General features: G+C 37.7%; 2 protein-coding genes across 4 annotated transcripts in view; one reads left to right on the top strand and one right to left on the bottom strand.

The window, feature by feature from the left end:
* The window catches only part of LOC123630156 (ceruloplasmin), a 55468-nt gene extending 54535 nt beyond the window's left edge, over positions 1–933 (top strand). The window contains exon 20 of the mRNA XM_045539434.1: positions 507–933. The gene's annotated coding sequence lies outside the window, so the exon portion shown is untranslated. The remainder of the gene's footprint in view (positions 1–506) is intronic.
* The window catches only part of HPS3 (HPS3 biogenesis of lysosomal organelles complex 2 subunit 1), a 38422-nt gene that overhangs the window by 10211 nt on the left and 14709 nt on the right, over positions 1–13502 (bottom strand). For all 3 annotated transcript variants that reach the window (XM_045539441.1, XM_045539442.1, XM_045539440.1), the window contains exons 6-13: positions 11436–11517; positions 8919–9073; positions 7430–7538; positions 5154–5335; positions 4113–4293; positions 2772–3005; positions 1022–1207; positions 504–692 (exon numbers count right to left, since the gene is read on the bottom strand). In XM_045539441.1, the coding sequence (XP_045395397.1) occupies positions 504–692; positions 1022–1207; positions 2772–3005; positions 4113–4293; positions 5154–5335; positions 7430–7538; positions 8919–9073; positions 11436–11517 (1318 nt within the window). The remainder of the gene's footprint in view (positions 1–503; positions 693–1021; positions 1208–2771; positions 3006–4112; positions 4294–5153; positions 5336–7429; positions 7539–8918; positions 9074–11435; positions 11518–13502) is intronic.

Below are 13502 nucleotides of genomic sequence, written 5' to 3'. Positions count from 1 at the left end.
GGAAAGAAGGGAGCTGAAACAGTAGAGAGAGTTGTTATGGCTGCTTCAAGTGCTACAGAACAGCTCTGTGTGTACAGCTGATAGGAAATGGGGAGCCGAGTAAGGAAGTCTCCCTCCCACAAGGTTTCTGCAGTTCCTCTCCCACCAGGATGGCCTGCAGATGTCTCTTCCCTCATGTTCTAATTAACAGTCCTCGGCTGAGGAAGGACAGACGTGATGATATTCTGGGGAAAGCCCCTTCCCCTGTGCTTTGGCTACTGAGGTGCCACGGCAAGTGAGGGAGGGACAATAATAAGCAGGGGACATTCTTTAGAATATAAAATTATTTAAAATGTGGGCAACTTCAGTCACAGACAAATTTCAAGTATATTTTTAACTCCTGCTTAAATAGGATATCTGGTAATAGAAAACTAGCTCGATTTTAAGTCATTAAAAATAAGAAGGTACATTACTGTAAAGTGCAAAGTATGAGTTGAGTTTAAGGTATTATTCCATTTTCTTACCAGCTCTTCTGATGTTCGCAACGGTGTGGTGTCAGGAGGCTGCCTCTTAGACAACCTCCAGATATACTGTGATGTGAGCTTAAAAAAGAGTTCCTGAAGTACCACATCTGGGAGACATGCCACTAGCTGAGCTTCCCAAAAGTCTACCAAGAGCTGAGGAATCGTATCTTCATCCTTGCCACAAAGCACCTTGAAAACAATAAAACAAGCCCTTAGATCCCAGATAAATATAGCATTGAGCAAGATATAGCTGGGCTGAACATCACACCATCATGTGGACCATGCAATTAATAATTTACCATTAGCATTCGTGGCAAATTTAGACATATTTAACAGGAAACAGACTCCAGGTTGCATGAATATTCTCCAGATATATTCTTTTGATATGTACTTTTATAAATTATGTATGTCTGTTTTTCCAATAAACAAATGGAAAACTTACTTCTCTTATTCTGCTCCCTACTCTCTACTGATTTTATCAGACCATCTAGAAAAATCACATTTTCAAAGTGACAAACCTTAAAAAAGGAATCTGCTTCTTCAATTCCAATTTTGTTGTTCTTCTGCAAGCCCAGGACTGAAGCCACAAGTAATGCAGGCTGAGTCTCCTTCAAGTGAATTGCAAGTTCTGTTGGAACAATCTGTCCCTTCCTCTGTTGAATCAATAGTCGAGGTTCCAGAATGAAGCCACATACCAACTTCATCTTCAGATAAAAAAGAAATTTAGGAACAAAATATGTGTTTTATTCAGGTTGTCCATCTTGGAAATACTGTACATGCTAGTGCATTCATGATTCATGGCTAAGCTATTAATAATTTACTTGAATCACAATTTTTTCTTTAAGTATAAAGACTAGCTCTTACTAAGGACATCACTGTCTTACAGAAGTTACTAATATTTAACTAAGCATCAATGTGTCCTATTTTTGTAGAGACCTTTATATTTAGATCTATTTGATTTGAAAATAGTCAGCCTTCTGTATCTGCAGCTTCTACCTCCATGAATTCAACCAACCACAGATCAAAAATATTCAGAAAAAAATTGCTTCTATACTGAACATGTACAGACTTTTTTCTTACCATTATTCCATAAGCAATAGAGTAACAACTGTTTACACAGCATTTATATTGTACTAGGTATTATAAGTAATCTGGAGATGATTTAGAGTACACAGGAGGATGTGCGTAGGTTATACGCAAATACTATACCATTTTATAACAGGGACTTGAGCTTCCATGGATTTTGGTATCTGTAGGAGGTCCTGGAACCAATCCCCCACAGATACCAAGGGACAACTGTAATATATCTTAAGTCATTTCAAAATTATGGAAAGAAAATTCATTTTTCTAGAATTCTACCCTTCAAAACAGAAGATACCCCAATGTTGACCTGCTCTCCTCATCATAACAAAACATGTCATTTGTACAGTGATACAGCACTTCTGCTTTTCTAGTTTTAAGAAACTAAAAGTCACACTATGGTCATTTGACCACAATCCAACAACAAAAATAACTGTAAAGAAGCACAGAGTCTGAAGTCAGGCCACCTGGTTCAATTCGAGTTCCACCACTCACCAGCTGTGTGAGCTTCACCTCTCCGTGTCTTAGATTCCTCATGTGTTTAACAACTATAATAGCACTTACCACATAGTATTACTGTAGGAATTCAATGAGATAACATATGCAAGGGGGTTAGAATAGGCCTGGGACATAGTAAGTGCTCAATTCACATTTACGTCTTATTTTCTTCCCCTGAATGATTAACATCTTTGGCTCATGTCCCTAAAAGACCTCTTCCAAGGGAAAGACCTTGAATGGTCTTTCTTTGATAGACCATTCAAATGTCCAATCCTCCATAAAGTCATCTCTGATTTTTCCCAAGTGGAGGCTTTCTGCAACTACCAGACTCCTAAGGCTCATGGTTTATATCCCCCTTGCTGTACTTAAATACGCATCATGCTGTTCTTTTTTAGTGCACAGGCCATATCCCTCATGCTAGATCTGTCTACTCAGGGCAGAACCTGTTCTTCAGCACCAAACTCAGTGCTCTGAACATACCTGTCACTAAGCTGAAAGGTCTTTGAATACCACTGCTGCCACTTGTTAGTCTTATTTCTTTTTCATTTGTGAAATCCAAAATCCCACTTGACCCACTTCCCTTCTAATACTAAGTCTGTTTTCTATGACAACTAAGAAAATATGAGCTTGAAAGAAGATAGAAGAAAGCTCTATATCAGCTTCCTGTGAATACCAGGTAGGGCATCATACCTCTGGATGGCTTTTCATTTCATTTTTGTGCATGTCAAGATCTCCCATTTTCAGAGCCATTGCTGCCTTAGTCAATGTCAGTAAGATCGATGACAACCCAGAAGCATCCAGCTTCCTCAGATAGCTCATGGCAGTTGAAGGATTAATATTCTTCATAGAAGGACTACAAAGAATATGAGGCAGTTGCTTCGGCTCAGCTACATGAAACATCTGAACCACTCTTGCTGCTAATTCCTTTGTTGAACATGAAACAAAGAGTAAAAGGTCAGTGAACAAAAGGAAAGCAACAAAATCACCAAAAAAAAAACCATACACACACACACACACACACACACACACACACACACACACTCTCTCTCTCAAAGCCAAGATACAAACATTGCAATTAAGATAAAATTATAGTATTATGTTTTGATTTAAAAAGACAGAGTTGATGCTGATATACGGAAGATCTGAGATGACCCCAAATGATCTCTTTGCTGTTATAATGAAGAAAAAGCCATGAAAATATGTACCAGGTTGTGACGAGCATTTCTAACTTTAACAGGCATTAGGAAGAAGAAAATAAATATTTGATTAAGTTACACTTAAAAGTTCATTGTAAAAACAATTTAGTTCAAAATATACCTAATGAAGTAATTTATATGAAAAAGTTTCATTTCTCTCAAAATCTTAAAACATTTAGGTGCCACAATTTCCAACTTGGAATATCTCCACTCATATACATGAGAGACTAAAAATAATCATTAATAATGTCTTAAGGCCGGGCGCAGTAGCTCACGCTCATAATCCTAACACTTTGGGAGGCCAAGGCAAGAGGATTGCTTGAGGCCAGGAGATTGAGGTTACAATGAACTGTGTTGAGGCCACTGCACTCTAGCCTGGGTGATATGGCAAGACCTTGCCTCAAAAAATACACAGAGGGATAGATAATAATGTCTCAAGGTCACTAGGCCAAGGTTCTCTAAGTGAAGTTTTGGACACTTGGAGAAACAGACAACTAAGGTTGTGGGAAGGACTACAGATGAGAAGACGGCAGGCAAGGCCCACATTCTGAGTCACTCTTCTAAAGACATGCTGCTGCCCTGGGCAGGTCATTCAACCACGAAAGATCACATCTCCCTGTCTACATAATGAGAAACCATGAGACAATGACCCACAGTTCTTTTCCAAGCTATAATTCTATGATCGTTAATGAAGAAAAAACCACACTGCTTTTTTAGAAAAAGAAGAATATCAAAGAATAAAAATATTTGGAACTTAACTTCTAAATGGTATTAAATAAAATTACTAAAATTAAGTTAAAAATATTAAATATAACAAATAAAAAACCATATTCACTTCACTTAATTCTTCATCCAGGTTTTCATAAAGTGAATGATTAATATAAAAGATTAATCCCCTCTCATATTTATGTGATGCATCCTCTACTGTCCAGTCCATGCGGGACAAAACTTGGGCCAAAGACAAACCAGACATCTTATAGTACGGCAAGGTGAGGTGAGAATGCTGGGTGTCAAGCCTAAAGGGAAGGAAATGAGAAAAACTCAAATTTGTAATTTTAAAGCCTCAATAGCTAACACATTCAATAATATCAGATCACACTTTTCAGAGGACACAGATCTCAAAATACTTTTCTACTGCCATTAGTAATGGGAACAAATTCCTAAGTTTTATTTTACAAAGTTATTCCAATTAATGCAGCTTCTTTTTGCTTGCTCGTAACAAAAATATAAAAACAATAATTCAGTAGGCGAATTTTAATATTCACGATGTGGCTCTAAAATAATGGTGTTTATAGGTAGGAAAAGTCTGTTGTATTAATTTATAATCATTCATATGGGTCAATCAAGTCCCTAAAACAATCATATACAAAAAAATTTGTAAACATCATCTCAAAAATGAAAGCACTATTCATCCTAGTGTTCCTTTCCGACATCAGTAAAAGCACTGACTGCTAAGATTAAAATCACAGACTGTGCAGCTGGCATCTCTCTCTTAAGCTAACAGACAATAAACCAGTAATACAGCTGTTTCAGGGATTTTCACTGGTCATAGGCACCTCAAGGCCTGAAAAAAACTTTAAATTCTTAAATTAAGTTGTGGGAGACTCATGAACCTGAAACTTACTGCTCATCTAATAAACTGCAACTCTTTGAAGGCAGCAAATGAGTCACATTCATCTTTGTATCTCTAAGCTTGGCACAGTACCTAGCACACAGTATGTGCTCAATAAATGCTTGTGGAAGAAGTGAATAAACAAACCACCTTCCCTCATGTATTATATCATTTATCAGGTAACTACCAGAGATGGAAATGCTAATCAGTACACCGAAACTTCAAGATGGCTTCTGTAATGTGGTTCCAAGAGATGTCACCAACCTGCTGTAACAGTCCCCAAGGTGCCCACAGCTTTCCTTAAATGCTTCCAAAAGCTCTGCTTTCTCCCCGGGTTCCAGCTGACTGGCATCCATCAGGGCAGCTCTCACTAACAGATGAGCCTCACTGAGAAGATGAATGCAGCTCTGGGTTCTGGCAGTCTTGTAGGTATTACTATAGTCTACCTAAAACAAAAAAGACAAATGCTAAGGTTGCTGAAGAAAAACTCCCAAAAGCTTCCCAGTTCTTAAGAACATCTATACATTTTGTTAGTAAAGTTAATATTTGGACATATTAAATCCTAAAACTAAGTAAATGATTATTTACTATTTTGACAGGGCCTTGGCTGAAGTGTTTTCCCCACCATCTATGAGCCAGTTTAATACACACGTAATTGTAAATACTACCTTGTTAAATAGCTTTAATCATTAGAGAAGGCCCAAACAACACTGTAATACTAATACCACCATTAAGTTAGCAATATATTGACCTGAATTGGATCAGACTAGTGAACGTATTTGAAATGGTTGACTTTTTTTTTTTTTTTTTAAAAAAAAAGCTCCTTGATTTAACTCTTTCCCAAATACAGACTGAGTATCCCTCCTTTATTTTAATTTCAATTGGTGAGTTTAGGCTCTACTACATCTATTTCCATAACTCATAGTGGCCTCACAAAAATTATAACTAACTAATCTGACTCAATCAGTATATTCAGATTCCTCAAGTCAAATCACCTAAATGAAGTCTAAGACTTTCAATTAAGCAAGACTAAAAAGATAGGGCAAAGCTGATATAATTATCAGCATCAAAATGTCAGGTCCAAATCAGGCAACACCTTGATCTAATGATCAAAATTTATGTCACCAACGAGGGGTGGGTGAACATCATGTGCCTCCAGATGTGATAACCTAAAAAAACCCCACATTGTCTATATAATATTCTGACTGAGAATGCATAGCCTGAATCTAATGATTAAAAAAAAAAAGCCCTAAATGAAGAACACTGTCAAAAATAAAAAAGAAGCAAGCTTGAGCAAGAGTGAGATCCCATCTCTACCAAAAATAGAAAAAAATTAGCTGGGGGTGGTGGCGAGTGCCTGTAGTCCCAGCTACACAGGAGGCTGCGGTAGGAGGTTCACGTGAGCCCAGGAGTTTGAGGTTGCCGTGAGCTATGATGATGCCAATGTACTCCAGCCAGGGCAACAGAGAACAGAGTGACATCTTGTCTCAGAAAAAAAAAAAAAAAGTGGAGGGGAAAATTATATTTTTTAAAAATGTCAACATCATAAAATACAAAGAAAAGCTGTAGAAATATTCCAAATTCAAGGAGGCTAAAGAGACATGATAATTAAATACACAATCTAACCCTAGACTGGATCCTGGACTAGAGGAGGAGGGGTAGAAATGCTACTAAGTCATTACTGGGTCACCTGACAAAACTGGAATAGGAAGCATAGACTAGATTAAGTATTGTGTCAATATCAAGTTTACTGAAGCATGTGACTGTACTGTGGTTATGCAACAGACTATCCTGACTCTTAGAAAATACACACTGAAGTACGTAGGGGCAAAAGGCTCTGATGCATACAATTTACCTTCCAATGGATCAGAAAAAAAGTGTGTGTGTGTTGTGTGTGTGTGTGTCTTAGAAAACCCAAGGTGCCAGAAACAAAAAAACAGAAACAAATGGGGAGTAAAATATTGACTGTGAGTGAATCTGTGTGAGGAATAAAAAGTTTTCTTTATACTATTGTTATTCTTGTAGTTTTTCTTTGTTTGAAATGTTTCAAACTACAGAATTAAAATAATTGCCAAGGATGAGTAGGGAGCTATTACTCTTAGAATAGGAATAAAGATGCCCACTCTAGGCCCCTCCCCACAGGACAATGCTGCAGTTGCTGCAGCCCTAAGACAATCTGCTAATATTTCAAGGAAGAAGAGTGAGACAGGGATAAATGAGCTTCGATTTCTTTTAGCTCAATTTCACGGTTCTCTTTGCTAGGATTCAAAGACAAGGTCAAAGGCTATTTATGTTTAGACTGGCTAATTGATCCTCTTAGGAGGGTGGGTATGAATAAGGGAGTCTTACTTTAGTGAAGGGAATTCCTACTCGTTCCTCAAATGTCAGAAGCTACGAAAGCAAGAGGCTGTAGAAAGATCTACACAGTCAGAGCCTGGAAGCTGGTTTGCTGTGCCATCCTGAATGTATGATAATTAGAATCAATTTCTGATTATCAATTTCACTCTAAATTATAAGAATCAGAAGTTTAAAAAAAGTACCATCTCTTTGTATAGTTGCACTGGTGAGACTGTATTCACAATATACAAATTCCACCCAGCCTCAGCTACAGGAGGTATTTTGATCTTAACATTGGTATCTTTTCTAGAACTAAAAGCAAAACAAAGAACAAGAAATTTAAGACATGTTAACAAATGACAGTTTTAAATAGTAAATATTGGATACTATAAAACAAAACTGTGAAACCATTTTTATTAGGTATTTTCTTCAGTGATTAGCTATTTACTTTTATAGACTATTAGTTGACAATACGACTTAGGCCTACAGCATTTAATATTCTATAACTGTTATGCATTGATAAACCAATTGGTTCCAATTCACTCCACAAGTATTTTTAAATGAGCAATAACTTCAAAGAACAGGCAAGGCCCATTGAAAGGAAAAGTCCCTGTGCCCATGGTAGAAGACACAAAAAACTGTAAGTCTGCTTAAAGCACTATCTTATCTCTTGCTTTCACTGTGTGATACATTTTCTTTAGTATATAATATTTGCAAATATTTTGATCAAATAAATTTTCAAATAAATTAGAATGTTTAAAATCACTTAAAAAATAAGGTACTTTTAGAATGTCAAATGTCAAATTGCTTTTTGTCTCATCAGAAAGTTTTTAGGATCAGTTGGTCTCAGACCGCTCTGCATATGCTCTATGTGACCAGTCAACCTCTGATTCCTGTCAGTAGAACAAAGCACAAGTGCAAGCAATTTGAAAAAATAAAAACTTATATTAAAATTAAAAACCCATGTTGGACTTGAAATATGAACACACTATATGCTTCTTTCCCCCAAACAGATTTATTTATTGATTAAATTTTCCTTAGAGGAATGTTCAAATTAGATTGCATTCTCCACCACTAGGTTCACAGTAGAGAAAACATCAAATAAAAACATAACTAGTCTGGAATTTAGCATTCTATTCTAAACAATGTGAAAGCAGAAACCCTAAGACTTGACCAGAAATTAACATCATCAAAAAGCAATTTTATTTTAAGGTAGATCAGCACATTATCTATAGATCAAGAACGTGCTTTAAGGCAAGAAAATGCATTATTAATTTCTTTTGAAATACCAGAAAATAATCTTTGAATAAAAATGTAACTATGGAAAGATCAAAAGACAAAAACAGTAAAAAGTCTTATAGTTTGGACTGGCATTACAGGCCCTGTCTTTTCTATTCATTACAGAGAAACGCATACCCTTTAACTTCTTATCTAAAATACCACTCATTTTTACTGAAACTATTTTACAATTCATTTTCTTCTAAAAGCTCCAAGGTCAACTATAAAGGATACTATAGAGAGATCATTAGAACTTTCTTTTCTTTCTCTGGAAAAAGAACACTATAGAAAAGCCGTTTGGTTGTTCCAAGCTTTAATTTTCAAAAAGATAAACTAAGACACACACAAAATATACCAGTTACAATTCACTCCAGAAACTTTAGCAGGAGTGCCTGGGGGGGAGGAGATGCTTACAGAAGCCTCTTGGGTGACTCTCTTCTCTCTGGAATGGCCTCAGCGTCTGCCTTAGTCAAAAGTATAATGTGGTTTTTAAAGTGACAGATGGCTTTCAAGCCTATGAAAAGCTGTATTCTTAAAGCACAGACATCCATACTGACAGGTGGGCAAGCCTAGTAAAGAGAAAATCAAAATTTAACCAAGGAATAAAAAGTATGCAAACTTTAATCTTCCAAAATCAGTTTGCTTATTTGACAAAATCTCTTCTGCTCTCCCCTCAACCCCCAAAAGAACCCCCTAATTCCTATTCTTAACAAGTAAAGAGGTTCTCTAAACCTATATAACCAACATCTATCTTACAGAGCTACTCAGTCAATAAACTCAGCATTTGTTGATTGAATAAAAGAAGAAAGAGGGTCCCACAGCTGCAGGAACTCCAGCACATGCCCTACAGTGTGACTCCACAGACCCCTGGGGGAGAGCAGCCCTGGGCTAGTAAGTTGCAACCCCAGAAATCACCAGCAATAGTGGGCTGGCTCGGGAGTATGCCCAAATGGAGTTTCTAGGCAAAATCAGACACTATAAAGGGACATTCTACTGCACACAGGTACATAAAATGGTTTCTTTGCGGATGGGTGTGTGTAAGAAATGCTTGTGTGTTTGTTTGGATGCCCCTGTTAGCCCGTTAGGTGTGAACCGTGCCTGAAATGGCTGACAGGCCAGGGCATGTCAAATAAACTGGAAGAGCCAGCTCCTGCTCCTGTAAGGGACCATTAATTCTAGAAGAATGGGTAAGAAAGATACTGAAAGAGCTTCCTGGGAGCTCTCTCATTCATTGACGCTGTTTTGATCCTGAGATCATCTTCACTGTCCCCTTGTACAAAGTGATAGGGGAAATACCTTCGTCTATATTTTCATTTCTAAAAATAGTTCAAGTGGCCTTGGCTAGAGCTAAGGGGCCAGAATTTCAAAGGAAAGGGAGATAAAGACCACATGCTCTTTCCACCAGACTCTGAGGTTGTGAAACCTCTTTCAGACATCACAGTTCTCAATGCCTGAGTCAGCAAGCATGCTAACTGTGTGCTCGTTCAGGTGGCATCTAGGACTTCAGAACTGGTGGGCTGCAGGGAAGGGGGAAAATAAGGTGTGCCCATCGCTGTCCTTCCCTCTTCCTTCTCCTCGGGACTCAAGGGCAGCATGTGCCACCAGGTGCCCATCTCTCCTGCTCCCTCCCCTTGGTCTCTTCTTTGTGCCTTCGCTCTGATTTTGAGACTCTGAAAAGATGTGAATTATGATTTTCAAATGCAGATTGATCCTGCTTCAATCCATTACATACCCTGAAGTGTACCATCACCCCTATGTAGGCCTGTGTCTTTCTGAGGTTTAACAAGGCAAGGTGGGGGAACAGAGAGAAACAAAAGAATGGAAGCTTTTTGTAATCTTAGTCACCTTTCCATTTTTACTAGGAAAATAACCCCTTTTAAAAATAATCTCTTGAAAAGGCTATGTATGTATTCATACAAAAGTGCAGAAAATCTGGTTTCCCAAGAGGCTGAAGGCAGGCAGTTAGCCTGGTCAGCAACAGAAAACTACAGGCAGGCCATGGCCAAAAAAAGAGTCACTGAAAACTTAAGAAACGCAACGTGGGCGACAGGGACTGGGAGAGTGCCTCGGACACATCAGGCACTCCACAGGGGCCGGCTTGTTAATATAGCCATCATTACTGAAGGCTTACTTTTACAGAAAAAGGTATTCCAGGTTCCAAGTAGACATAAACCAACTTTTGAAATGCAGGCCATCATGATTTGGGGGTTTCTTGCAGTATGTATATTCATAACAATTAGCCATTCAAATAGCTGCAGAGGTGAAATAGCATAGATGAATATAATGTAAATGATCAGTGTATTTCTGAGAAAAAAAGTTCAAGGTCAGAAAACGTAGAGTTTCATCATAAAAATGCCTGCGTTTATTTTGTGGATAAGAGCTTTTCAGAGACTAAGCACATTACTTCTCACTAAAAATGAGGTTATTGATGTAGCATATCCATTAACTCAGATTAAGTACAGGAGGCTTGTAAAATGACAAAAGAATTATAGGCATATCTAATGTCTGAGTGTGTTATACTCTTTATAATAGTATAAATAAATCATTTTAATGCATTTTATTCAATTTTGTGCTCTTGTTTGGTTAATAGCTCTGTACAACTGCCACCAATATTTCTGTTAAAGAAATATATTATAGTTGTGAAAGGCTCTCTCTAAATTTACACTATACATATGCTTTTCCAAACTTTAAAAACTATGCACTGAACCAATTCTGAGTGAAATGTTTTCAAAGGAATCTTAAAAATTGTCAACTAAACCATGAATCACAAAATACTTTTACTATTTTACATCCAAAAGTTCTAATTCAATATATAAGACAACATTAAGACCTTTACTCCTCACCAAGCTTAGGCCTAAGAGCAAATTTGTAAGCATTCATGTGTTCCTTTTTGATCTTAAGGTTTCACTGTCTTCACAAGCCAGTCCTAACCTTCAGGGTGGTGTCCATGTACGGGTCCTCCTCACGAGCTGCTGCTGCACTGCACCGCACTGTGAAACACTGCAGGTTATTGCTGAGGAAGAGGAGAGAGGCCGCTGAGCAAAGTGGAGGCCAATAACCAACATGCCTACAGTGGGGTGGGGGGATGTTCCCAGGCAAACAGAGCAATGGCAGGAGGTTGAAGAAGACTCAAGTATTTGTCAAATGTTGATGAATTAAACTGTTTCTCAACAAGAGAGTGCCCTCAGAATCCCTGGAGTGTGCTTTAAAGAACATGTAACTAACCTTCTCCTGGCCCCTACTTAATCAGAATCTCCAGGGGCTGAATCTAGCATGTAAATTTGGATGAAGCTCCATGTGTAACTCTGATGTACACCCCTAGTTAAGAACCAAGGATCTGGGTCAATGTCCTCATTTTACAAATAAAATGATACCCCCAGTATCTGCCCAAGATACGATGGCTTACTATCAAAACCAAGATCAGAACCTGTCTCCTGACTATTCTACCTTACCCATCTCAGGATGAAATTCATCCTGAATTACACTGGACAACACACTTAGACTATGCAAACCACAAATTCAGTGGTAGAACTGAAAATGAAAGACCGTCTGAGGGATCCTTCAGAATTACCTATACCAGGAGCTTATTTTAAAGATCAGAGCATGGAAGGTTCATGACTGGTCCAAGGCCTCTCTGGAGAGTAGAGCCAATTATATCCCAGGTCTCCTGACTCCTTACACTCCTTTACCTCTTTCCACAGCTGCAGGCTGCTTCTGCACAGTAAAAGAACCTAGGGACCCCACAGTAAGTGCACAACAGATACTCAATTATCTGTTGTGGATTCATAAGAATGATTTTTAAAAATAAACTAGAAAGCGAGAGAAGTAAAAATGAACTCTTTAGGAAAAAAAAAAAGGGACTAAAGCAAACCTAACAGTTATATTCAAGCAAAAGAAATACTTCAACAAGAAAGGCATTCTGACATTTTCAGTCGGGAGACTTCGCACAATGTAGGGAAGAGATATTCAGGCCACTCTCCACCTGTTGGTGCTTCCACTTCAGCCTCAGCCCATGGCCACCTCTGTCTATTTCCACAAAGTTCTAGGAAATGACCTCTGGAGTCCTGATAATCACTGGGACAGTAGCACCACCACTTGCAAACCTGGAGCAGTTAGCAGTCTTGGAAGTAAACTGAGAGGGTGGGGAGCAAAAAAAAGCACCTGCAGTAGGGCCAGAATGACAGTTGAGAATTCATATGACCACAAAGATAAATGACATTTATGTTCTAGAGATAAAAAGGCACAGTCCTCTGACTCACCTCCACCTATAGGAACCCAGCTTGTTGGCTATTGTTAGAATACTAAGCATAGGTATGAGAGAAGATAAACAGAAATGTGCCGGCATGGAAAGACATCCAAGATATACTCTACTGCTAAACAAAACAGCAAGTTACTGAACACTGTACTCAGTATCATCCACATCTACAAAAAATAAGGCATAGTAATATACGTACTTTAAAGAAAAAAATTGGATGAATATATACCAATTGTATATATGGTTGACTCTAGGGAGTAGGAGTTCATGCCGGGCTTTCCTACTTACATATTTCTATAAGGTTGGCATTTTACATGATTTTATTTTGTTCCGTGATTCTTAAAAAAAAATTTTTGCAATATGCTTTTTTTAGGTATGTAAACATACCAATCTTCAAGAAACTTCTCAAAATAACCTTATTGAGACAAGATTTTTCTTTCTTTAACTTTTTAAAAAATTTATTTCAAAACATTAAAGGGGTACAAATGTTTAGGTTACATGGATCGTTTTTGTAATGCTTGAGTCCTAGCTATACGTATGGCCATCACCCAAATAGTGTTCATAGTACCTGGGACAAGATTTTTCCAAAACATTTATCTATTGGGTAAAATAAAAAATATGTATAAGTGAGTTCAACACTATAGAATTTTAAATATAGGAGTGGGAGACCTTATTAAGAATCCAAATTTACATATAACTGCTATTCTAATGTCTAATGGTTCCACGGTCAAGTTAATGATATC

Source organism: Lemur catta, chromosome 1, assembly GCF_020740605.2.
Source record: "Lemur catta isolate mLemCat1 chromosome 1, mLemCat1.pri, whole genome shotgun sequence".
NCBI lineage: Eukaryota > Metazoa > Chordata > Mammalia > Primates > Lemuridae > Lemur > Lemur catta.
This window is presented reverse-complemented; position numbering and strand designations above follow the sequence as displayed.